The sequence below is a fragment of the Apus apus genome, chromosome Z (assembly GCF_020740795.1).
Source record: "Apus apus isolate bApuApu2 chromosome Z, bApuApu2.pri.cur, whole genome shotgun sequence".
Lineage (NCBI taxonomy): Eukaryota > Metazoa > Chordata > Aves > Apodiformes > Apodidae > Apus > Apus apus.
In genome coordinates, this window is record NC_067312.1 from 24,365,100 (window position 1) to 24,392,710 (window position 27,611).

Genomic DNA, 27,611 nt, shown 5'->3' on the forward strand with positions numbered 1-27,611 from the left:
GGGAAAATGAATTATGAGTTTGATGCCAAAACACAAAGACAGTTCTTTAAAAAAAAAAAACAAACAAAAAACAACACCAGCTTCAGAAAGGTGAGAATCCCTTTTAAAATTATAATTTATTAGCTATATTTACTATATTAACTAGAACTATGATCACTTTGCAGGAGTTCTGCACCATTGTGGAGAACGGCCCATCTTACCCCTTCTAATGGTGCCGTCACCGGTTCGCGACAACCATGCTCACAATTACATTGTTAAAGCCATAAAATCTTAATTTCTACTTTGAATTCTCTAGAAAATTGTCTTTGCTAAAATATGAATAGCAAATTGAATATTGAGAAGTATCAACAAATTTGAAGCCCAGTGGATTAAGAGAGGGGCTTGTGGTTGCTGCCAAGTGATTGCAACAATATCCTCAGTGTTGTAGTGAAAGATTACATGGTGAAATTTTTAAATACCCTTGTCTGTATTTTGCGAGAATAGAATTATTGTTTTTATGCTGCAGTAACAAAATAATCAGGCAAGAGGGCCTCAGACACAAGATGCTTCACCTTGCTCATAATTCAAGAAGCAATAGTTTTGTCAATACAAATTATTGAAGAAATTAAAGCTCACAAAAATTAGTCAAAGGAAGTTCATAAACAATAGACATCTAATAACTCGATTTATATAACTTAAACTGCAGCAGAGCCTCTCAGCCACACCTGAGCTTTGTGTCCCACTGAGAGAGACACATTGGCAAAGCAGGCTTAAATAATGAACTTTTCAGGGGAAAGCCTGCTTAAACCACAGTTGTCACCTTGTTTTCCACAGAAGAAGCAGTTGGGAGCAACCATGTGGCTTTCCCAAAGCACTGCAGTACACATAGAAGAGAAATTCTCTATGTGCTGCCTCAGTGTCCCAGTCACAAGGCCTGGCAGTGTCTTTAAATCTGAATTCCTTCAAGTTTCCTCCCAGGAGGATTATGTTGCTGTCTCTCAGTAAAAAGGGAAATGACCATGAAATGAAACAGTTTCTTCAGTTTCAGTAACACTAGAGACTAGAATTGGTGTAAGGACCTGAAACTTAAAATACTAAAATGCCAAAACGATAATGAAATGCAAAAATACGTACATACCTGTTTTAAAAATGGCTTTTTCACTGGGTAAGCTGCAGCCTGTGCCATTCACAGCCATGACCCACACACTGTAGCAGCAATCTGGCTCCAGGTCCTCCAAAATGCAGTGGCTCTCCTTCACCGTCACTCGGTACTCTTCCACCAAAGCTAAGAGGAACACACACATGCACAGGACATCACACTCACCTGTTGCACTGGTAGGGCCTGTGATTGCATCTCTCAACAAACATGTGAAAACCAGTAAATTAAAAAAATCCAGAAAGCATTACTAGCAGAGATCTCCTAATTTTACTCTAATTCAGCTTTGACAGAAACTTTCTGATGTGCCCTTGAACTGAGTGCAGTCAAATGCCATTGATGACAGGGGGAGTTTATGGGCCCAAGTCCTTCTGAGAACCAGGCTGTAAATTTGGGACACAATCAGCAGTTGTCAACCCTGGTGTCACAGCTGTATAACCTAACAATTCCTCACAATGGCGTGTTATAAAGAGCCCTTAGCATCCTTTAGCATGGACACACATACACATAGGTGCACATGGATTTGTGCAGAGCCCAGTTGCTTAAGGGGACTTTATGATCAGTGAGCTTTTTAAAGAATGAGCATGTAAATCCTTTTTTCTTAATTTCTTAATTTACATTTGAAATATTTTAATGTAATTAAAGAAAAAAATCTTTGTCTACAAGTGGAAATACTGGGGAAATACTGATTAAGTTTTCCTGTAATTTTTTATTAGGACATATTTCCTAAATATTTGCAGGGCTCTAAAAATCTAATTAAGCCTGTTCCTTTGGGAGCTCTCTTAGCAATCCCCATGAGTATCCAGGGGGCATCATGGACACATCCTCTCTGAAGGTCAGGCTAATTCATAAAAGGGCACCTCAACAGGGATGTTGCTACTTTTCTGCGAACAACTGCCTTGCACTTTAAAGACCGTTATACTTATTGTGCATTTTGGGTGACAAAGGAGAGGAGAAGCAATGGCACGTACCTCACACTCTCCTCCATTGTTACCTTAGTCTTACACATGATGCCTTCACAACCTCTCATCCTGGGCCTTTCCCTGCAGTTTGGCCTCCCCACTGCTGACCCCATACCAGAGCTGAAAGGACTCCTGTCCTGAAGGTGAGACATTACACACCCCCTGCACCTTTGCTGGCTTGCAGCTCCTCCATGCAGTAGACCTGGAAGCAGTCAATGGCATCCCCGTCGTTCACTGCCCAGTAAACAGCAATGGAGGTGCTGGTGGCTGAATTTGGTTCCTGAGGTATGACAGTCGGTGTCTGTGGGACTGAGAGGAAAGTCTCTTGTTGTTATTCATGCTTCCGTTCTTTCAGCCTAATTACATACAGGTTCCTGAGATGACCATGTTGCTTATTTTCAGAGAGTAAGTACACCAAGTACATGAAATATAGATAATACTGGTGCAGTTTTAGAGCAACAGGTCCTCCTAAACTAGGAACATAATAGTTAATTGCTTAGTATTGGAATCTGTCCATTTCCCTTACATTCTGGACAAAATAAGATCCAGTCCTAGTACTGGAACCACCTGAACCCAAAACAAAGCATGTGTTCACACCCTGTGCAACTCTTGGGGTCCTTCCCGATGTCTCATCACACAAGTGAGTCATGGCACAGCTGCTCAACTCTGGCAGGGAGGCTCCCAGGGCTGTGGCAAATGTGAACACAGAAAGCTGACATAAAATGCCAGTGATCCCTCTTCTTTCCCCAGGCAACCTGCTTCCTTCAGGCAGAGAGAGAGCTCTCCAGTTCTGCACTCCACTTTGAGGCACACATGCTGATGAAACCCAGGATACTCCTGAAAAATTCAGGCCACCTCCTCAGAAAGGCCAGAAGACCCTGGGGGCTAACACAGGGTCCTTCGGGTGACCATCTTCTCCATTATCTGAGCTTGCCTTGCAGAACATGCCCCAGATGAGAGGACACCTTATGAAGAGGATGCTCATGAAAGTGGAAACTGAAAAGACTTTTTTGTAGCAAACAACAAGAGACAGTTCACTGATGGGGAGAGGGAGCTTGCAGAAGAACAAAAGTTTCCTCCAGAGAGAGATGTATGTAGCTGATCCCAGAAAGGTAAGCAGAGAAAAGGACCTGCCACACCAGGAAGGGATTAATGCAGTGAGTCAAATCCACAGCAGCTGACAGAAACAGGGATATGCTGTAGGTAAAGGAAGCCTCAGAGCTCCTGCACTACCAGCCTGAGGATCAGGAGGCTCCATGAAGCCTTGGTCTGCCCCTGCTCAGAGGTGGATTCCTACTGTATCCTGCCTGGCATTGTCATTTTCCCCACAGATCCAGTGGACAAAGGATCCTTGGAGTGCAGGTGAACTTAAGCTCTGCCAAAGCACTTGAACATCATGGGACAACCAGAAAGACCTCCAAGGTTCCCCAAATTTCATTTAATTTTGGCTCTTGATTGGCACAGATCCATCCCTGATGAGATATTGTTCCCTTCCTATTGTGGCTTAAAAGAGAGGGAGGGAAAATAAAGAAGCAAAACGCCCCAAAAGATGTTCATTGTTAAAGTGATTGCAGGGAATGAAAATACATTATTCTGTTTCTTCACCCGGTACATTTACATATTGCATGAATTCTCTTAGAATCTCAGCAGAAAGCTTTTGCTTTTTTTTTCAGTTATCTTCACAGTAATGATGATGATCCCCTGTGGCATGAACAAGGCAAATGCAGATGCTGGCTGTTTCCTCATGATTTATAGGGAGAGCTACCAGTACAGTAGGATTACATCTGCTTCCCATTGAAAAAAGTTCTCCTTCTCATTGCTAAAAAGAATCTGCATTTTGTCTTTTGACTGCTTCTAGAGTTGGTGAATTTAAAAATTGATCTTTTGTAGGAAAAGACTTCCAGCCAGTGGGGAAACCTTTTTTTTTCTTTTTTTTTTTTCTTTCTTTTTTTTTTTTTTTTTTTTTTTGTGAAGTTGCCTAGAAAAACTATTTATGGTCATAAAAACCCCACAACTGCAAGACTTACTATTATGCCAAATCTGAAAAGAAACTAGTTTAATGAAAGAAATTTCTGAAAAAAAAATAGTATCTATATAAAAGTTTAGTTTGGTAACACTGAGAAATATTTGATTTCTAATTTCCTCTTGCATAACATGAAAAAAAACTTTTTAAAGTAGTTTCAAAGCAAGTTTAACAATTCTCTTCAGAAACAGAACATGTGTGTGTTATCAAAGCACTGATCCCTTTTAAAATTATTTTTTGTCAAAGAAATGAGATACTTATACCACAAGTTTGACTGAATCGTATTTTTTGACAGAAAGTGTGATATTTTCTCATCAGTTCAGTTTTCATTGAAGTGCTGGGGTGTAAGGAAATTTTCCCTTCATACTACCTAATCTCCACAGACCCCAGGAGAAAAAATAATAATCCCAAATATTTTATGGATATTTACCCCTTTCCAGTCTCATGAGAAATAAGATTTTCTTGGCTTTGTGGACTTGAAGAAGGGGAGCGTTTACACTGCCCTGTGACTTTAATAGAACATTGTTACAATCAGTAAAGGTCCTTGTGTTCTGGTGTAAAAGGGCAGGGCTCACAGCAGGCTTTGGAAGTAATAACTTTTCAATTTCTAGATTGTCCCTACTCTTCTTGCCTGGGTAAAGCCTGAGTTCCAGTATGCTCAATGGGATGCTGCAAATGTTTTTTATGCTAATGCTTTTCTTAATGGGGTGGCTGATGTGAAAGGAGGAAGAATTTGATGGAAAAGAGCTTTTCATTAGCGGATATGGAAAATGTGGAAATGGAGGGCATATTGAAGGAAAGATGTTTCTGAAGTGGTGAAAATCAAGTTAGATTAAATTGTTTGGTAAAAGACTATTTTCTGAAGGAAAAATATGTGGATTGGAGAAACTTGGCAAATTCACATGTATTTCACCAAATGGCTTCAGTCAAAAAAAATTCTGAGTGTCTGATATTAGCCTCCAGTATGTGATAAATGATGTAATCAAAGTGTTCAATTCCAGATAAACTTTCATGTAGGCAGTTGCTTCTATTTTCCTTCAGGAAGGGTGTAATCTTGACAAAAACAACATATACATATTTTGTCTACTGCTCACCAAAGTAAAAATCACTGTAGCAATTGAAATACTTGGTACTGGAAATGAAGAATGAAAACTGGGCATTTTAGCAAGAGGAAGAAAATAAAGTATAAAGGATGAGGAGCTTTGAAGGTCTATTGCTAGCAGACAGTCATTAATTTCCAGTTTGTCAAAACAAACAGATCTGGAGCCATTTAGTGTTCAGCAAACAGTGTAGCTAAAGCAAATTAACTGAAAAGCAGACCTCAGCAGTTTGGGGAAAAATATGTTGGACTAACCTGTGGGAAAAGGAAATACAGCATGCTGATAAAATGGGTCTGTCCTCCTGGATAACCTTGCCAGGAGGTAGCAGCCCAGAAGGAAAGAATGGTTGAACCCATGGGACTGTAAGAGAGAGTTTGGGAACTAAACCAAGACACACAGCACATTTGCAGCACTAAGCTAACCTCTTTCCTTTCACAACCCGGAGGAGTCTCAGGTGCCTCCCTTCACTTAGCTCAAGTCCAGGGACCTTGGCCATCAGCCAGCCCCCTGCTCTCCTCCCCACACCAGCAACCCTAGGGCTGTCACCCTTGAAGAAAGATAGCTCAGGAGACCCTTTCCTTGCCTCCTCTGTTCCTGCCTGCAAGGGAACAGCAACTTCTTTAGCCCTGGGAGATTTACAGGTAGAGATCTGCTAGTCTGATGTACAGATATCCTAAGTATTGCAAGTATCCCCATGTTAGCACTTTTCCCTCTGTTGCTCATTTTAGTCTCCTACTATAAGCCAAACACTTGTGCATAATTAGACTTAATTTTGCATTCAACTCTGATTGCTGATTACATCATTTGCAAATTTATGCTTCTCAAATAGATTCTGTTTTTAGCTTCATAAAATTTCCAAATTGTTGCCAAAATGTCAGCTTTTGTAAAGACGATATTCAGAGATGCTTACCAGCCACATGTTTTACAGAGTGTTGGTTGCTTTGTCCTGGACTGTCCGCATAGTGCTCAAACAGTGAAAAAGCACTGGGCACCTTTTCTAAAGAGAGAGTAGTATCCATTGCAGAAAGTAACCTATTTGAAAGGAAACACAGAGCTGTAAAAAATCACTTGCGGTGTCACGGTTTCCAAAGGCCAGAAGAAAAGACCATGCAACATAACACTTCTCAAAATATTTCCCCTGAACTTGAGGGCAATATGCAAGGAGAAGCTCTTTCCCTGATTTTGGACACTTGGAGCACACTGTTACTTCAGATCAGGAGTGCAGAAAGACTGCACGTGGTCTGTGTACACTCAACATGTGAGGATTTGAAGTTCTCAGCAAGATTCTCAAAAGCACAGGGTTTTGAACTCACTAACACAGTACCTTTAAAGGCTAAAAACCTCAGAGCTAAACTACAGCTTCTGGCTCCAGAGATGTAGTGTAAAGCAGCTGCTTGTGACAAGCAAAAAAACATGAGAAGGAAGATGGAACCCACTTAATTAGTCCACATTTGCCTAGTTCATTATAGGAAAAACAAATCAACAAGTTTTTAAATCTGAGACAGAAGCAGCTTCAAGGAAGTGAAAGATTTTATTTTTTTTTTAGGGCAACTATATTTTACCCTTCTCCCCTTCTTTTTTCATTCACCAAAGTAGTTAATTACACACAATCATAACACAACACAATAAATATAAATTACACTTTCTTTAGAAAATCACACATTTTTATATAGACTTGTACTTAACCTTTTTTTAGCAAGTCAGGTATTATCAAAATAATAACCAAACCCATGCAGAAAAGAGAATAAACTATAAGTTTAGTGTGTAAGTTAATACATAAAGACCAAGTATGCAGAAGCCTTGGGAAATAGTTCCATTACATTATAGCTGCTCTATTCCTATGCAATAAGCTAAGTGCAGAAATGTGGCTGGACTCTCACATTTTTACTTATACTAGAGGAGTTCAAATGCACAGTCCTAAATCTGCAGACTATCGGGAACCAGGAAGGGGTGTTTGGCACCTTCATTTGAGACCAGTCTCTGGTGGTTTATGTGAACTGGAACCCTGGTGTCACTGTTAGTCCCCGGTCAGCGGGCATATCGCTGTGGTGGCTGAGGCCGCACTGACAAGGGTATCTCTGATGTGCACCATGCAGTGCTTGGGCCCTGTGGGCAAAGCCCATGTTGGTGGTGTGGGCAAAGCAGGTTTGGGGGGGGCTTGCAGAGGAGAAGCCTGCAGCCAGCCTGTCTGAGTATTTGGCGTTCACCTTGGAAATGCTATTGGGGTGATATGGGCTTATGGTTGAAGACTTCTTTTCTAAAGGACAGGTCTCAACAAAATGGCTCCCTTGAGGAACTCACACGTGGCAGAGGACTGCTTGTGGCAGAGAAATGCATGCAATAAATGCATGCTTTTATTGATAGGTGCAGGCAGGCCAGGATGCAGCTGTAGAGAGGCAATAGACCTCTGACACATTCTGAATCAGGTGGTGCTGAAGAAGACACATGGGGAAACATTAGCCCATAGTCTTCTGGTAAGCCTTTGAAAGCCACTTCATTTCATTTTTTTCTGGGATTTTGTTCAGAAATATGCCCAACAAGCCCAGTCACATGAGTGATACTTTGACTTATAACCTTTCAGAGATGAGGTAGAAAGAACCTGAATAGTGAAAAAAAGAATGTTCCAGTGATATCTAACATGTTAACATGTTTTCTGAAATATATGTGTGCATAATAATAACTAAAAGGAACATATGTTTAAAAATGTCTGTGTAGAGATTTAAAATTGAGCTGATATTTTAAAATGCTACTTGTTAATTTGATATATTACAGAACACATGCAAACCACTTCAAAACCAGTCAGTTTCAGCAACAAGTATAAAACTTCTTATCTCAATTTATTTGAAAGATTTATAAAAGTAGTTATGAGTATTATCAAAGCCTGCAATTACTAAATGAAGCATCCAGCATGCTAGGCCTAGTAGGCACTACAGTGCACTTAACCCATACTTCATATACCTTTTATGCAATTCTTTCGAGGACTAAAAGAGGAAAAAACAGAAATGTATTAACAGTTTTTGAAACACTGAAAATGTTGAAGAGCCACTCACCTAACAGTCTTGCTGCTCTCTACAGACATAAAACCCACATGGCTTCATTGACTTGATGTTGTTGGGGATGCTGGTCATTCACACCAGCAGAGAATTTAGTTCCTTAAGAATATTCCACTTCAAAGCTCTGGCTCAGCAGGCTATTACAGTCTAAGTCTGCTTTTAAACTCCTGAGGGGTCAGTACTCAATATCCAGGTTTAAAGATGAAAGCAAAGTCAAATACTTTCTTAAACCAAAGCTTTTATACAAAGAAATCACTGGCACACCAAGAACACTTAAATCCGAAATCTCCTTCATAACTTCTGGTTACTAGAACCTATGTGAGATTTGTACTCATGGAGTGAGATTTTCTCTCATGTTCCATGAATTTTCAGCTAACATTTCTTGACTTATGGACAGAAAAGTTCCAGTCCTTCATCACTGACAGAAAGGGGCAGGGAATCTAATAATCTTCCCACCTCACAAAGGAATTTTGGGTTATGAAGTTCTCTTGTTGCCAAAGTACTACTCCAGCACCTCACAAAGTTCAGGAAAAGAAGATACACTTCTCATCCATCCCAAACTAGCCAGTCTCCCATGGCATTAACTTGGTTGCAGGATACTGAGACATTCATTGGGTAGCTCAGAGCAGGGCAGAAAGGCAAATATTGCTCCACCATTTGCATAAGTGCTGGCATATGGCCTGGGGACTTTTATTTGGAAAGCTGTTTTGTTTTGCATGAACAATCAGTCTTTAGATAGTAATTTGAACTTTTTGTTTCTTGCATCCCAGGATGCAACTCTGCAACTTCCAGACTGCATGCTAATTCCATACAGGTACAAGATTATTGTCCCAGAAATCCTATCCCTGTCAAGACTACTGGTACACTTCTGTAAAGAAGAAAGTGTCACAGCTCACTTATGGCCAAGTCTTGCAGCACAAGAATGATTTTGGAGGACACAGACTGTTCACAATTAACCATCATTCTTTATGACTGATGATGGCATGAGCTAGGTAACTCAAGTGATGATGGGATGATTTTTACATCCAGAGAGGACCATTACAGATGTGCTCCTCACATGCACGTTCCTAACCCTTGCCCACTGCTGTGGTTGAACCCCAGCCAGCAACTAAGCACCACCCAACCATTCACTGGTTCTCAGCAGTAAAAACGTATCACAGCCTCTAGTAATTTTAGTGCACAACTGCTGCCTGTGTCTGCTCCTTAAAAAAACAAACCAAAACAAAACCAACCAGCCACCCAGAACTGAACAACAACTCTGCTTCTGCTTTAGACAATTTTCAATTACAACTTCTTGTTTCACCTCTATTTTTCATATAGTAGTACCTTTTACGACATTTCTTACTCTTCAGGGGAATTCTAGATAAATTTTCGGAGTCTCTTAGCTTTCTCTTTACAAAACAAAACAGAACCATTTTAATGGGATAAGGTGTGTTTTCATCCTATGCATCATCTTTGCAATTCTTTCTGAGCATTCACATGACAAAAGAAAATGATCAAGCAGTTTTAGAATGGAATAGCTGAGCTTGGAGGATTTAGCTGTCTTAACAAAAGAAGTAAGGTAAATAACTTATCCTCAGCCTAGGTACTGTATAAGTGCTTTCCTAACCGATATCATAAATGCTACAGTATGAAAGCCATTTTTACTTACATTTAGGAAAACAAATCCATCAAGTTCTTCCACTTCTTTTACTGTTGTCTCCAGAGTTTCCTTTGCTGAATCAACAGTTTGCTGAAAGTTAACCATCTGCTCATACAGGTACTCCATTTTCATCTTCTTCACTTCCTCAAAGTTCTCTGATTTCTCATCATATTGTGCTACCACTTTCTTAAGCATCTCTTCGTTCTGCTTTTCCAATAACTCTGCATTTTTCTTACTATTTTCCTGCAAAGTAAATGTAAATTGATATGCAGAATAAAACTGCAACTTTTAATGAACATACAGAAATTACCATACATGAGCCATCCACCAGACTCCTGGCATCCTGAGAAAAAGAGAACTATTTCTATAAGCAAGCTCATCTGGGAGAAATAATACTAGAAAATACATTTTTTTTAAATGGCAGGTTTGTTTTTTCTACTGTTAGTGTTTAAAATTGAGCTTTTATAGTTAAACATTGACACAGGAAGTCTGACTACAAAATAGCTAAAAATCCATACTTTCAACCAAAATTAATACAGTCCTCAAGGCTTAAGAACTTGGGCATTAAGAAGAGATTAAGACATTGGGAATTCATTTAGGTGCTTCACACAGGATTCTAAAGAAAGACACTAACAGTGTCAGTTTTTACATACATAAACAAAATTAAGGCAACTTCCTCCTCCAGTGTTTCACAGTCACATATTCCACTATGCAATAGAGTGTGAGAAAATATTAAACTTTTATTTCCTCTAAAGTCAACACCTCCCATCCCGAGAGGTCAGTTTGAATACTGGAGAAACAGTCTGTGTTAGTGGAAGCAAAGATGATACTAATCCAGGCAAGCATGTCTTAAAACAAGTGTGATTAAACAGTGGACTTACCTCTACAGAGTTAAATAGTGACTCAATATCACTCACAAACCCTTCAATCTTCATTGACTTTTCTTCCAGTGCTATTAGCAATTTACCTAAGCGATCCTGAAATTTAAAAAATTGTAATAAGAAAAGCACATTATTTTATGATGTTTTCATATGCAACTTATTTCAGGTGAATATTTTTGTTTTGCCATGAGCCACCATTGGAACAAGTGCTAAATTAAGTTTAAGTATCTCCTTGGCTACAAAGATAGGCACAGAAATAGCTACTGGAACAGTCACAAAACTGTTTCGAAACCAAAAAAGTGCGCTCCGTTCAACAAGCTGCTGAGTGTCTACATAAGTTATTGAATGCTACAAATTCCAGTGCAGACTAAAGACTGGGAATACTTAAAGCCTCATGAGGGTCCTTGAGAGATTGCCATAAAAAGAAAGATAATGCAGGTAATTATGAGGCTAATAGATTAACCAGCGTAATGATTTTTAAATTAGAATTTTACAGATATATTCTATAAGCCAGAATTTATTACAATAATTGGTTGAATTATATATGGAAATAAAGCACTCCAAGGGACAACAGGTATCAGAGACAACTCAGAACTTTTTCTTTAGTCCTTGACCTTCCATGAAAACAAGCTGATCATCTGCTCAGGTGCAATTTATAATTTATAAAAATACTTAGTTTTAATTATCTGGCATAAATCTAAACGGAAGGTTAAACTCCTTTGGTAACAGCTTCCTATTATGGCAAACTTCTACTGCTACATCTGTTGAAACCTAGCATATAACTTTCCATTAATTATAAATGTCACATTGGACTGTACAACTGCAGTTAACTTTATAAATAGTTAGGACCAAACACCAAGCTGTTTGTCAAGATAACCTATAAAATCTGAGAGTTGTCATCGCATTTCATTTACTGTAAAGCTATGTTCCTACAGTTAAAATTAATGCAACAAGCATTTCTCAATCTTGATGTTTTCTCCGTAGCTATAGAGAAGTAAGAAGAGCCACAGAAATGCTGTCTCAGAGTAACCTGAGCCCTGAGCTAGAAACCCTAGAAGCCGTGCCTGTGTTGCGGTCGGATTCAACACTGGCTTCATGTTTGTTCTCCACAGCCAGGGAGAGATATCATGGGATGTTTATTTGTGGCTTAACTTGACTCACTGCGATGCAGGTATATTCAAGGGATGGCTTGGTCTGTGACTTAATTTCTGACTTATTGGTGGTTAACTAACACTTCTAAGTCAAGCATGAACAGCGATATATAAAAAGCAACTCTGCTGTGACACATCTGCACACCATGGAGATAGTAATAAATGATACTTGAAGCTGCCACATGGACTCCTCCTACTTTTAATTACTCTGTCTTGCATATGAGTTAACATAAAGATAACATAAATACCATTGCTACAAGTACTTCTGGAATTTGATAAATTACATAAAATCTGTATTATCATTAACTGACCATGTGCCAAGGAAGAGACCTCTCCTTTCAGATACTGGGGTGAGATTAAGTAGCTGGTAACTAAGAAAGGAACATTTATACAGTAGTTCATGAGCAAAGCTGATATGGGAAAAGTGAGACATCACATGCATGCAGTTTCCACAAGCAGAACTGCAATTTAAGGGAGAAGAGCTTCCACATAAACAAAAGCATTTTCACTAAAGTTCATAGCAAAGGACCAGGCCACTGAAATGGAGGGCATTTTTATCTGTTTTTGAAATGGTACAGCTTAGAGATAGTGGGAAGAAGTAGGACTTGCTAATAAACTCTTACCTAAAACACTATTGGCACAAATGACGATGAACCCAACAGAGAATGAGGATTGAGTTTCAAAAAAATTGTTTAAACTGTGCAACTCATCTAACATCTCCAAGCAACCAACACATATAACTAGGACAGGGACCACTATGTGATGATACTGGTCCCCACATATATGTACCTTGTCAAGTGGAATGAGCTGCTGTTACTAAAATTTTCTTCCCATAGGAACAATAAATACTCTTCCCATTTCTACCCCTACACATACCAGCCAGAACAAACTCACACCTGTGAGCAGGCTAGAAGATGTAAAGTCCAGAAACAGCTACATATAAATGAGCTCATTCAAATTTATGAACAAATAAAAGTATCAGTTTAGCAAGCCTAGGACTCTAGAGAATACCTTAAAAAGATGGTCTCCCTTCAAGACCTCCAGCAGATATGAAGGAACAGTTTTTATTTTACAGATCACAGAATCACAGAATGTTTGGGGTTGGAAGGGACCTCTGGAGATCATCGAGTCCAACCCCCCTGCCAGAGCAGGACCACCTAGGGCAGATCACTCAGAAAGGCATCCAGATGAGTCTCAAAAGTTTCCAGAGAAGGAGAATCCACAACCTCTCTGGGCAGCCTGTTCCAGGGCTCTGTAACCCTTACAGTAAAGAAGTTTTTCCTCATGTTGAGGCAGAACTTCCTATGTTCTAGCTTATATCCATTGCCTCTCATCCTGTCACAGGGCACAACTGAAAAGAGATTTGCCCCTCCTTGACACCCACCCTTCAGATATTTGTATACATTAATAAGATCCCCTCTCAGTCTTCTCTTCTCCAGACTAAACAGCCCGAGGTCTCTCAGCCTTCCCTCCTAAACTGTTTCAGTGTCTTAATCATGCTCATAGCCCTCCATTGGACTGTCTCAAGTAAATCCCTGTCCTTCTTGAACTGGGAAGCCCAGAACTGGACACAATACTCCAGGTGGGGGTCTCACTAGGGCAGAGTAGAGGGAGAGGAGAACCTCCCTCAACTTGCTGGACTCACTCTTCTTAATGCACCCCGGGATACCACTGGATACTGTGATTTAGCCTCTGGACTGCTGCCTGGAGCCTCTTCCCTGACGACACTAGAGAGCTGGAAAAATTAGCTTCAGTAGCTCCTTCCCTCACCCAAATTAATTCTTACCTTCATCTTTGTTGCAGCTTCATCTAGTGTTGTAACTTCATGGTCTTTATGTTCTCCAAAAAGCTTGTCAATAGCAGATATTGGGCATTTGCAGTTGTAACAATATGTGTCTGCTTGTGCTTTCTTCAGTTCTCTTTGTGGGCTCTCAACTTGAGGAATAGTTGTTGCTGATTTTTCAGGATACATCACCAGAAAGCCGGAATCTTCAAGCTCAACAGGTGTTCTTTGCTCTGGCTCATTAACAAATTCATAACTATCACCAACATGCTCAAAAGAGTCCCTGTCTTCAAATAATAGCTCCTCATGTGTGAACTGAGATGATACTTCATCTTGCAAAAGTTCTTCTTGCGTAATCACATCATAGTCCATTGACTCAGCGAGATCTTCACAAACTTCAGGTTGCTGGTCTGCCTTTTCCAAGTCTGGCTTCTCTGTTTGCTGAATGGTAGGGACAAGCAAAAGATTTTCCTGGGTATACTCATCATCTTCACTGTCTTCGACAGGAGTCCGGACATATGCGACGTATTTTTCCACTTCAGGAACTGCTGTTGTTTCACTCTGTTCTTCCAGTTTATTACTAGCTCTTCGATATTCAGCTCTCTGATAATCCACTAGTTGATTAAACACTTGGTGACTTGATTGCTCTTGCAACTCCTCAGTTGTTTCTACAGGTACATTTTCTTCTTCTCTTTGTTCAGTGGTATCACTTGTTGCAGCTGAAGGCATTACTTTGCTTCCAAAAGGAATGGCATGCGTTGGTTTACAAATTGTTGCTTGAATGTCACTGTCAAGTTTGACTTTCCCTCTCTCCACAACACCCCTTTCTGACAGAACCTCTTGTTGAACATCACCATACCCCTGTTTATGTTTGTCCTCTGAGATCTGGACTGAAATTCCTCCACTAAAGGACTCATTCTCTGGAATATGATTATTTTGAGGCCCTCTGGCCTTATTTGGAATTTCATCTTTAAGAATGTATTTTTCAAAATATATTCCAGTTCCATCATCTGTGTCTGAATTTCTACTAGGGAAAGATGCATTAGAATTACCACTTTCTTCATCAGAAGGAGTCTCATCCTTTGTCTTTTCTCCTACTGCTTCTGCATAGAGGTCCTTGTATAAAAAGGACAGAGCAGGTGGTTCCTCTAGAAGCTCTGGATTAACTGCAGCAACAGTGGTAGGGAACAACCGAGATCGTTCTAGCACTCCTTCTTCTGTATTGAAGAGTGGAGTCCCTGGTGACTTCCGTTCATCTTCTACCTTTTTACTGCTAATATTAATTTCTTTCTGCAGAGGTAAAGGCTCTGGGGCCTCTACATAGGACTGTATTTTGCTTTCTCCTTTCACAGTACCATAAAATACTTCATCCAGATTCTCTAGTATGGAAAACTCCTCTTCCAAAGTATCTACCTCAGCAGCTTCTTTAAAAGATGAGGCTTCTTCCACAGGTTCATTGGGATCTTCTGTCACAGTAAACAATGAGCTTGGTCTTTCAAACTGTGGCTTAATTGGAGATTTGTCATCAATCAATGTATATTTTTCAAAATAATCCACATCGGCCATACCATTATTAGTGTCCAACATTGCATTATTGTTTTCAGTCAACATCGGATTTTCTTGTTGTGTTTCTCCACTTTCTTCAACATAATAATTTTTGACAAATTCTTTTAATTCACGGGTTGCAGGCTGTCCCAATTCCAAGCATTTTGAAGCTTCTGTTATTGTTCCAGAAGCTATGGCTCTATGGCCATCATCATCAACTAATTTTCTTTTAAATGAAGGATTTGTTTCCAAGTATTCCAGTTTATCTGGCATGTGTTTACTTTCTTCTTGATCAACAGAAGAAATATGTGTAGGAGCATGAATATTGAGTATTTCATAACCTTCTGAAATGATATTAAATAGATCTTTTTGTTCAGCAGGTTCTGGAACCTGCTGACTGTCTCCTACAGTGCTTGCATGTTTCATTTCTTTCTCTTCTCCTTTCAGGTAATGCTCAGGCACTTTGTCTGCCTCTGGATTTAGCATTACTTCTACTTCTGAAGTTTTTTCAATCCTAATTTCATGCTCTGGAACTTTATCTGGACCTGTCACGTCATACCTTTGTGATCTGTGACTGGTTTCTGAGGATACTCTGTGGGAAACTTCACTTGACACTGAATCAGAAACTCTTAACACATCTCCTTTGTTCTTTGTAGCACCATGAACTCTAAGGTCTCTGCATCTTCCAGCTGGGATTTGTTTTGATCCAAGATCAGAAACTTCATTTGCAAAAGGCTGAATTCCTTGAGTGTCTACTTCTGTAGCTCTTACTGGACTAATTGAACGAGATTTCACCTCTTCTAACAGCCAGCTGGCTAGCCCAAAAGATGCAGTATCTGGATTCTGCTTGTCATCAGAACTAGAGCTAATGGACTTCATCCCTGCTGAAGAAAGGCTTCCCTGTTCACCAGAATAATGCTGAACTTCGTGTGTCACAGTTTCACTAATAAGATCTGATGAAACAGATCCCAGGTGCTCTAAGGATGTATGCTTTTGATTTGCAAAATATGGCTGCACTTCACACTTATCCTTTCCTCCAGTATAAATGACTGAATCTACACCAGGCTGCGTTCCAAGCACGCCTACTACATCAGATGAAGATGATGGAATATTTTGTTTCTCTTCATCACCAGTAAAAAACACAGATTCTGACTTTTCAGGTAATGGATGAAAAGGTACAGATGAATCTGATGACACTAGTTGCCAGTCTGTTGCAGCAGTCAAGTTCGACTCTGAAGTCACTGACCTTGGCGCTGTCTGCACATCAGGTTTTATTTCTTGCTTATTCTTCTCAGAAGTGAATTTGGGGATACTTCTTAGCTGCTCTGATGACAGATATTTTGTACCAAACAAATCTTGAGATTCTTGCTCATCTTGGTCTTGTGTGTGCATGAGAGTCATACTCTGCGCTGTCATCAGGCTTACTGATTTAGGTGAAGAGAGCTGAATTTTTTGCAATTCTTCTTCATCATGTGGTGGAATTACATGTTTACACTCCGATTGTGCAGACTGGGGAATATGTGACTGCATGGTTTGCTTCTCTCTTTCAGCAGGGGAGTGTGTGGAAACCAAATATTCAGAGGCTGGTTTTGAATAAGGTGGTACTTCTTGCTGACATGTTTCTTCAGCTGAATAAAATGGAACTGAGGGTTCAGACTCCAGTTTTGAAGATACAGTTAAATAATCTTGACTTTCCAGAGTTTCTGCTTTCTCTGTAGAATATGGTAATTGCAACTGTTCAAATTCTAATTGCATAGCTGTGTGGAAGTAACATGGAGTCTGTTCTCTCGCTTTTTCAGGTAAAGTTACATGTTCAGCTGCTGACTGTGCAGCCACAGGCAAATGTAGATTATTTTTTGTATTCTCTCCTTTTCTTGGAAAGAAGAAACCTGATGCAGGCTGGGCAGTTTCTATCTGCTCTGTTTTACTGTGGGTGTAGGGTAAATCTAAGTGCTTGGGGGACAGGCCTCCAGTTATGGGTGAAGACTTTGGACTTTCTACTGGTTTTGTTTCAGAGACAGAATGTGAAACACCCAAAGATACAGACATGGTTTGTTCAGTAAGAGGTGAATATGGTTGGGTCTCTGCTTCCTTGGTGGAAAAGGATAAATCTTGTTTATTTTCCAGCTGAGCAGTTAGAGATGAAGTAGCCCTGGTGCCTTGCTTCTCTGAATGCCCTGCCCTCAACAGGGCTGTATCATGCCTTTCTGCTTTGTCAGCAGGACTTAATAAATCTGATTCTTTGAAGTTGGGTTGTGCAGTTCCCTGTTCCTCGGTCCTACCAAACGGATATGATAGAGAAGGTGTTCCTGGTTGCTCTGTTTCAACAACAGAGTACTGCAAACTAATGCACTGCAAATCGGGTTGGGCCCCCTCCCTTTGCTCCATTTCACCCATGAAATATGATGTCTCTGGATGCTCCAGCTGGGCAGTCGGTGGTTTTTGTGCTTTGCCATAAGAGCACAATAAATCCAATGATTTCATTTCATGCATCTCTGCTTTGCTGAAGGAATATGACAAATCTGGACTTTTTGATTTTAGTTGTTCTGTTTGCAACTGCTCTGCTGTTCCCATGGAATATGAAAAATCAGAAGGCATGTCCCCTGTCTGTGCAGTTTCCTGTTTTTCTGTTTTGCCAAGCAAATGTGATAAACCTGATTGCACTAAGTCTAACGGTGAAGCTGTTTTCTGATTTTCTTTGTGAAGAGAATGCAAAAAGCCAGGCTGGTCCATTCCCTTCTCCTCTTGTTTGCTGAAGGACTCTGAAAGCTCTGGCTGTTGCACTGATTTTTGGGCAGGTTGTGAGTGCTCTGTTTTACCATCTGGCTGTCCCAGCCCAAGTTGTGCTGTTTCTTGTTGCTGTGCTTTATCAGTTGAATATGATAAATCTGAGTGGTCAAAATCTGGTTTTGTAATTTCTTGTTGCTCCTTTTTGCCAGAGGAATACAAACTTGGGAATTCCCTTTCCAGTGTGGCAGTGTCTGGTTGCTGTCCTGTGCCACAAGAACATGACAATGTTGGCTGTTCCAATTTTAGTCGTACTGTTTCCTCTGGGTGTAAGGTGTAGCTTTGCCTCTCCTGTTTGACCTCCAGTTCTCCACTTTTTTTGTGTTCACTAACAGAAGAAGACAAATCAGGGCGCAGTACTTTGGCCATGGCATCTGAGATGTCTGGATGTTCAGACTTCATTGGGGTAGCCCAGGATGGTTTTGATTTGACAAAAGAATGCAACAAATGCTCTTTCAACTCTGGCTGAGTTGTTCCGTGAGGTTCTGCTGTGCTAGCAGAAAATGCCAAGTTTGCATATTCTGATTCTGCTTGGGAGTGTGGCAGTCCTGTTTTCCCCATGGAGCACTGCAGTTCAGGGTGTTTTGCCTGCATTCCTGCACCTTCCCATTGCTCTTCTTTGCTAAGAGCTGATGAAAAATCACCTGGCTGTTCCTGCTGTGGTTGAATCTTTTCTTGTTGCTGTGCTGTGCCAGTGGAATGTGATAAATCTGGATACTCCAAATCCACTTCAGCCATTTGAGGTTGCTGTGTTTCACCAGTTGAACATGACAAATTCATTAGTTCTGCCTCTGGTTGTATGATTTCATGGTGTTCTGAACTGCCAGCAGATAAATCTGAATGGTTTGATTTCACAGGTGCAGCTTCCTGTTTGGCTGCACTAACAGAATAAGACAACTGTGAATGTTCTAATTGTGGCTGTGCTTTCTCACCTTGAGCAGCTTTTCTGAAGGAATACAGGAGCATTGGCTGCTCCTCCTGAGCAAACTCCTCAGCAGCTTGTGCTTGCTGTGTTTTGCCAGGCCAAGCTGATAGATCTGGTTTTCCTAACCCTCGTTCTGCAGTTTCTGGTGTTCGTATTTTATCAATGGAATATGATAAATCAGGATGCTTTGGCTCTGGTTTTGCCATTTCTCTTTGCTCCACTTTTCTGCTATGAGATGATGCATCTGGAGATGTTATCTTCTCTTTTGTAGCTTGTAGATGCTCTGTTGTGCTGACAAACTGTCCCTCATCAGGGTGTCCCAAGGAGGTGTGCTCCATCCCTTGCTGCCCCAGACTGTCAGTGGGGGATGCCAAGTCTGTGTGGCTCAGATCCAGCTGGGCAGGTGGGATTTGCACTGTTTTGTCATGAACAGACAACACATCCAGCTGTTCCAGCCCCATATGGGTTGTTTCTTGCACTTTGTTGAGGGACCATGCTGGACCAGGGTGTTGGGGTTTCAGCTGGGCAGTCTGTAGTCCTCCTGCTTTGAAAGTGGGGTAAGGCAAATCAGGATATCCCTGCTCTGGTTCTGCCATACCCACAGAATGAGCCAAATGTGGAATTTCCACTTCTGGTTGAACTGTGTGCTGTTCTGCTTTTCCAAAGGGGCAAGTTAAACCTTTTTGCTCTGATTCCCTTTGTACTTTCCACTCCACTTCTGTGTTGTCCAGAGGATGTATCACATCAGCATTTCCTGCCTCTGCTGAGGCCATTTTGTCATCCTGCCTGTCAATGGAAAACGATACATCTGGTTGTTCCAGATCCTCCTGGGCATATTTTAATTGCTCTGTTTTACCAGGAGGATGTGATAACTTTTCTTGTTCTGACTGCTTTTTTGTGGTTTGCTGCTGCTTTTCTCTGCCAACAGAAATTTTTCTGTGTTTCTGATCCAACACTACTACTTCTTGTTGGTTTGTCTCATCGTGACAATGTGACAAATGAGGATGCTTTGTTTCCCATGGTGCCATTTCCATCTCATTTGCTTTGCCAAGGGAGTATGTCAAATCTGGATGTTCTGACTCTATTTGCCCAGTTACTGGAGAAGCTCTTTTTCTGGCCATTTTAGGCAGTTCTTCATAATCAGACTCTTGAGTTGCTTGCTGTTTGGCTTTACCAATGGAAAATAATGAATCTGGATATTCTGAATCCACGTGTGAAGTTTCTTCCTGTTTTTTTTGTTTATCAGAACATGTCAAACTTGAGTATTTAGACTCCACCTCCATGCTTTCAGATTCTGCTGCTTCACCCAGGGTTCGAGGTGAATCCAAATGTCCTGATTGCCCTTGTGTTTCTCCCATAGAGTATGAGAGATCTGGATGTCCTGACTCCTGCTCTACAATGTTGCCTGGTCTTGCTTCACCACTGCCACATGAAAAATCTGGATGTTCCATCACCAGTGGTGTGGTTTCTTGTTGCTTGAAACGAAATGGTAAGGTTGGATGTTTCAAATTTTCTTGCTGTTCAGTTTCGTCAAAGGAATGTGACAAATTTGAATATTCTGAACTCGCTTCCATTTCCAGTAGAGCTTCTTTTCCACTGGAAGATGGCAAAAATGTTTGCTCCAGATCTGGATATACTATTTCTTGTTGCTCTGTTTTGCCAGTAGAATCTGAAATAAATGGTTGCTCTGATTTGTATTGTGTCATTTCCTCCTGCATCTCTGTAGTTACAGAGAATGTCTGTTCGGGATATGCTGGCTTTGTTTGCATTTCTTCTTGCAAATCTTCACTGAGAGAATATGGCAAAGACGGATTCACTACCTCTGGCTGAGCTGTGTCTTGCTGTGGCAAATCAATTTGGTCTATGATCTTTGGTTCATCTTTACACCAGGTTTCTGGCAAGTCTGAACACTCCATTTCCATTTGCGTAACTTTTTGTTGGGCTGTTTCCTGCAGTTCTAGCCCTTTCTGTACTCTATCTTGTTGTCCCATTCTATCAAAGGATACATCTGGCTGGGCCACATTCAGTGGTGTGGTTTCTTGTTCCTGACTAACAGCAATGGAATGGGAGGGAAGCAACTGCTCTGATTGTGCCATTTCCCAGGTCTTTGCTCTGTCAGTCAAATGCAAGGAGCCAAAAGACCCTGACTCCACTCCTTCTTGCATTACTTGTCCAGTGGTAAATGAGAAATCCCTGTTTTCTGAAGCTAATTGTACATCATCATGTTGCTTTACTTCACTAATGAAACACGACGGCTCTGCACCTCCTAAGTCTCTTTGTACAGGTTCTTGTGCTGTTTCTCCATGGGAATATGGCAAATCTGCCTGTTCCAACTTTGGCTGCAGTATTTCCTGTTGTTCTGTTTCATCAGTGTAGTATGTAATTTCTGGCTCTTCTGTCCTCAGCTGTGAGGTTTTATGTACCTGTTCTTCTCCAGTAGAAGATGTCAAAGCTGGACGCTCTGCCTGCAGTTGAGTATCTTCTCCTTGAACTCCCTTGGCATGGAAATGCAGCTTACCTCCAGGCTGTGAATCCTGCTGTACAGGCTGTGGCTGTTCTCCTTTGTCACCAAAATGTGACGTAAAAGAATTGTCCACATCTACTTGCACCAGCTCCTGCTGCTCTGTTTCATTTGTGTGACGTGGTAAATCTGAATGTGCTGTTTCCTGATACTCAGTTTGTTGTGTCTCAGCTCTTCTCTTGGAATTAGATATACCTGGATGTACCAAATGGAGTTTTGTACTGTCTTCTTTCTCTGCTTCTTCCATCAAATGTGAGAAATCTGAAGGTACTGCCCCAAGCTGTGCTGTTTCTTCTTGCTCTGCTTCTTCATGGGGATAAGACTCTGGCTGTTCTGGTTCAAAAGCAACAGGGTTTTCTTTTTCTGTTTCTAACCTGGAAAATAAAAACTCCTGGTGTTCCATTTTCAGCTGTGCATTTTCGGATTCCTCTGTTTCTTCCCTGGAAAAAGAAAAGTCTGGATGCTCCATCTCTGGCTGTGCAAGCTTCGATTCCACTGTTTCTTCTGTGGAGTATGAGAAATCTGGGTATTCTGCCTCAGGTTGGGCACTCCCCAATTCCTTTATTTCTTCCTTGGAAAAGTCTGGATGCTCCATCTCCGGCTCTGCACTCTCTGATTCCACTGTTTCTTCTCTGGAGTATGAGAAGTCCGGATGTTCTGTCTCCACTTGGGCACTCTCCAATTCCTCTGTTTCTTCCCTGGAAAAGGAAATGTCAGGATGTTCCATCTCCAGCTGTGCTCTCTGTGATTCTACTGTTTCTTCTCTGGAGCATGAGAAATCTGGGTATTCTGTTTCTAGCTGGATGCTCTCTGATTCCTCTGTTTCTTCCTTGGAATATGAGAAATCTGAATGTTCTGTCTGCAGCTGTGCACTCTCTGATTGTTCTGTTTCTTCCTTGGAAAAAAGCAATTCTGGATATTCTGTCTCCAGTTTTGCACTCTCTGATTCTTCTATTTCTTCCCTGGAATATGAGAAATCTGGATGTTCTGTCTCTAATTCTGCACTTTCACACTCCTCCATTTCTTCCCTGGAAAAAGAAGATTCTGGATGCTTCACCTCCAACTGTGCACTTTCTACTTCCTCTGTTACTTCCTCAGAAAAAGGGAAGTCCAGATGCTCTACCTCCATCTGTGTTCCCTCTGATCCCCCAATTTCTGCGGTGGAATATGAGAAATCTGGATGCTCGATCTCCATTTGTGCACTCTCTACTTGTTTGGTTTTTGAAATGGAAAAATCAGAGTGATCCAGATCTTCCCGTTTATTTACAGCTGAAGTTTCCTGAGTTTCTTGTGCTTTTGTGTGAACAGGATATGAAATGCCAAAATATTTAGAGTCCATCTTTTCAGGAATAGGTAAATTCAGTTTCATTCTTTGCTCCTCAGATTCTGTTTGCTCCTTTAAATGAACACTTTGGGTTTCTGGTGGTGGGGTATTTGGACTCTCCATTTTTTTAGCAGAATGCAATAGATCTGAATGCTCAGTTTCAGACTGTGCAGCTGTTGATGAATGAGACTCTACTTCTTGCTTCTCTGCTTCATCCACAGAATCTGGTAACAGCATGTGTTCAGACTCAGATTGTGCTGTTTCTGATGACTGAGGAGTAATATCCTCCTGTCTTGTTTCAGATAGAGTGGATTTGGATTTAGCTGATGGAGGACTAGGTAAGTGAGACTCAGCTGCTGACTTCTGCGCTTCCCTCTCAGGATGTTCTGACATGGATGCTGTAGGCAAAACAGGTTGGGTACTTTGCCTACCTAATTCCTTAACAAAATCTGCTGAAACAGACTGTGGTGAAGAATTGGACTGAATTTCTTTCTCTGTCTGCTCGTCCAGAGGATCTGATGCTGTCTGCAGGATTTGGTCTGGTTTCTTGTTTCCAGTTTCAGCTGAAGAAAGCAGCATTTGTTTCTCTGATCTAGCACCAGACTTTGGTGAAATGGAGGCTGATTGCTCTGTTATTGATGTTTTGGACACAGGTGAATAGCTTTGCTGCTTCTTGGCTTCTTCAGGAGGGAAGGACTTCAGTGATTGTCCAGATACCTGATCTGGAACCTCCAAAAGAGATTGTCTGTCTTTTTTGTCTTCATGTTGAAGAGCTGTTTCGTCACCAAAGCCTGAGAATTTGCTTGGTTTATCTTTCATTTTAATGGATTTAATATTTTCAGATGAAGCATCATCTTTATCAGTGAGTCGTTTTTCAAGAGGCGTTGTTGGTGAAGAATAGCTTTGTTTTTCATGTGCTGTGGATTGCTGTCTTTGTTTCCTTCTTCTCTCTGATGGTGTTTCAAGATTTCTACTTTTTGCTCTCTGGAAATGTTTTGAATGTGTTTCTTCAGAAAGTGAATTGAATTTCTGCAGTCTTTCTTTTACTGATGTTTCAAGGAGCCGTTCAGAATCTCCTGATACTGAGCTGCTTCTCCGGCTTCTCATTTTCTGTGGTGTTTCAGGGGCTGGCTCAGTCACCCCAAAAATTGAGTTGAACAGTTGGATTCTAGCTTGTACTGGTCCTCCAAGGATCGGCCCTACTTTTCTCAGTCTGCTTTCTCTAAATATTGATCTTATCGGAGCACGTTTTACTGGCTCTTCTGCAATGCTCTCTACATCTTCTTTGTCATCCAGCATTTCTTCATCTGTGTCTTGTGCTTCCACCTGTTCAACGTTCAACATGGAGCCCTGCACCTCTCCTAGAACAGTTCTTGGTTCTTGCCTCTGCATTCCAGAAGAGTCTCGTTTCTTAGAGCCCTGGCCCCCCTTCAGGTTTGTAACCGTCGACACCCTATTTGAAGATTTATGCTGCCTTTTACGAACAATCTTACCTTCATCCATAATAAAGATAACTTTTCCTGGAGGAGAACCTACTGGTGAACTTTCCATACTGTAAAGATCAGAAGTTGTACTAGTTTCTGACGCCCAGGGAGTAGAAGATCTGCTTGAGCTAGTTTCCCAGGTTATCCCACTATCTTCACTTTGAACTGTTACCATAGAAAAGGAAGGGTTAGACACGATGCACTGCAGCTTAGGTTTCACATCTTCACTTTGGATAAGATCTTTTAAACTAAAAAACAAACAAACAAGAGACAAAAATCACACAACAAATTAAATTATTTCACATCTAAATCTTTGCATTAAAGCAAAAATATTTTTCAAAGTTGTAAAAACACCACATGTGCATGAATTTTGAAACACAAGCACAAGCAAAGTCATATTTCACCTGCCAAAAGTATTTTAGATAAATGTTTGTAAAGTTGTGTGTTGCAAGGTTTGTTCAATAAAGGGGAGGTACTTACATGCTCCTGACAATGCAGGAAAAACATTACCTGATCTGACCTTGTTTTGCCAGTGTGAGACTGAACTGATTCTAGGGCTATTCTCTAGTGCCTTCTTACCTCACAGTATCATTTAAACCTTGCTTAAAGACTTTTAAGATATTGTAAGTGTTTTAATAGCTCCCACGCTTGCTTTGACTAAGTGTAAATTATTACACAATCCAGAATCCATGTTCTAGTTTGTTACCATCTTCTCATATGTTTCATCCTCTATGCACTCTACATATTTAAGAAAGTAATAACAGAATCACAGAATGTTAGGGGTTGGAAGGGACCTCTGGAGTTCATCACTCCAACCCCCCTGACAGAGCAGGGCCATCACAGAATTGAGGGCAGGTCACACGGAAACACATCCAGGCAGGCTTTGAAAATCTCCAGGGAAGGAGACTCCACAACCTCTCTGGGCAGCCTGTTCCAGGGCTCAATTACCCTAACAGCAAAGAAGTTTCTTTACATGCTAAGGTGGAATTTCCTATCTTCTAGCTTATACCCATTGTTCCTTGTCCTGTTACTGGGCACCACTGAAAAGAGACTGGCCCCTTCGTCTTGACACCCGTCCCTCAGATATTTATAGTCATTAATAAGATAACCCCTCAGCCTTCTCTTATCAAGATTAAACAGCCCCAGTTCTCTCAGCCTTTCTTCATAGGAGAGATTTTCAAGTCCCTTAATCAGCCTCGTAGCCCTTCATTGGACCTACTCTCCAGTAGATCCCTGTCTCTCTTGAACTGGGGAACCCAAAACTGGATACAGCATTCCAGGTTAGGTCTCAACATGACAGAGCAGAGGGGGAGGAGAACCTCCCTAGACCTTCTGGACACACTTTTCTTAATGCACTCCAGGATACTATTGGCCCTCTCGGCCATGAGGGCACATTACTGTTCCATGAATAACTTATTATCCACTAGGACTTCAAGGTCTTTCTCCATAGACCTGCTTTCCAAAAGGACGATCCCTAATGGTCCCTGTAATGGTGTTATTCCTCCCCAGATGCAGGACTCTACACTTGTCCTTATTGAACTTCATGAGGTTCATCTTCGCCCAGCTCTCCAGCCTGTCCAGGTCACACTGGATGGCAGCACAGCCCTCTGGTGTATCAGCCAGTCCTCCCAGTTTGGTATCATCTGTGAACTTGCTGAGGATACACTATGTCCCCTAATCCACGTCATTGATGAAGATATTGAACAAAACTGGGCCCAGTAATGACCCCTGGGGAACACCACTGGCCACAGGCCTCCAACTTGACTTTGTACCATTGATCACAACCCTCTGAACTCTGTTGTTGAGCCAGATTTCAAACCACCTCACAGTCCAATCATCTATCCCACATTTCTTGAGTTCTCCTATGAGGATGTTACAGGAGGCAGCATCGAAAGCCTTCCTGAAGTCAAGGCATATGACATCCACTGCTCTCCCTTCATCTACCATATGGTCATACCTTTGTAGAAGGGTATCAAATTAGTCAAGCAAGATTTCCCCTTAGTAAATCCATGTTGCCTACTCCTGATAACCTTATTTTCTTCTATGTGGTTAGAGATGGCCTCCAGAACGAGCTGCTCCATCACCTTTCCAGGGATGGGCAACTAATCCTGTGGTTGCCAGGGTCTTCCTTCTTGCCGTTTCTGAAGATTACAGTGACAGGGGCTTTCTTCCAGTCCTCAGGCACCTCTCTCACTCTCCATGATTTTTCAGAAATGATGGGAGGGGCACAGCAACATCAGCCAGCTCTCTTAGCACAGGTGGATACACCTCATCAGGGCCCATGGATTTGTATGTTTTCAGGTGAATCCAATGAAGAATACATTCAACAACAAAAATATACTGAGCTGACCCCAAATGAAATAACAATCATTTATAAAGCTAACTTCAAACCTTATGATGTGCAATCCATATGCTATCATACGGTGAAAAAAAAGGCTGAAGAAATGTTTTCTAGGAAGCTTTAGAAAAAAAACAGTCTTAGAAGCAAGACTGTGAAGAACAGAAAAATCAATTTAAAGACATAATACTGCCTTTTAAAAACCAGTATTTTTAGGGTTACAGTAACGATTTCAAAAAAATAATAGAAAAAGTAATCATAACTCTCAACCCAGATATTTATTGAGTAGACAGTAGTTCATTTAGGGAAATTGTATTAGTAGCTGATGGAAAGAAAGGCAGAGTGTCTATTGGCAAAGGCAGAAGCTTCAGTAAATTAGAAGTGTTGAAGTCTCTGTCAGAAAACCTATGGCTAGACAAGGTTCCAGCTTCCACTGAACAGAGTGATTTCCAAGTGATTAGGATAAAGCATTTCTTCAGAATGAAGAAATCTGGGTCCTGACAATGGGTAAGGAGAAGCAGAACCTGTCTGACCGACTGTCAGAGGCTGTGTGGATGGCAGAGATGCCTTCAAGCTACAGAGGTGGTGGGACACCCCTGAGGAGTAGATGGCATTCTCCCAAGGCTGCTGAACTCTTAGCAGAGGTCTTTGAAGGAGGAGAAGAGGAAATCCTGAGGAAAGCCATAATTGCTCTGTAAAGCAAACTCTCTGAACCATAAGGTTTCTGTGAAGGGCCCTCAGAAACTTGGCTCAGTACCTATAAGAAACAGAAAGGTAATCCTGCTACTAGCAGTACAGGCCTTACCTTTCCATGAATTTGCTCTCCAGACCATAGGTCAGGAATGGTTGCCCTGGGCTGGATCATGCTGAAGACCATGCAAAATGAGACACAGACTATCTCATTTCTGGTGTCCTTGGTGCTAACTGAAGACAGAAGTCATCCTGTGGGACAACAGA

The 27,611-nt window shown here is 41.2% G+C and overlaps 1 protein-coding gene across 2 annotated transcripts in view; it reads right to left on the bottom strand.

Moving 5' to 3' along the window:
- Positions 1-27,611, bottom strand: part of CMYA5 (cardiomyopathy associated 5) — a 49,345-nt gene that overhangs the window by 16,812 nt on the left and 4,922 nt on the right. The window contains exons 2-8 of one of the 2 annotated variants that reach the window (XM_051642163.1): positions 13,734-24,564; positions 10,797-10,892; positions 9,925-10,158; positions 8,179-8,201; positions 6,131-6,252; positions 2,266-2,406; positions 1,118-1,264 (exon numbers count right to left, since the gene is read on the bottom strand). In XM_051642163.1, coding sequence (XP_051498123.1) covers positions 1,118-1,264; positions 2,266-2,406; positions 6,131-6,252; positions 8,179-8,201; positions 9,925-10,158; positions 10,797-10,892; positions 13,734-24,564 — 11,594 coding nt within the window. Of the gene's footprint in view, positions 1-1,117; positions 1,265-2,256; positions 2,407-6,130; positions 6,253-8,178; positions 8,202-9,924; positions 10,159-10,796; positions 10,893-13,733; positions 24,565-27,611 lie in introns of both variants that reach the window. The other variant, XM_051642162.1, reaches the window with a different exon arrangement.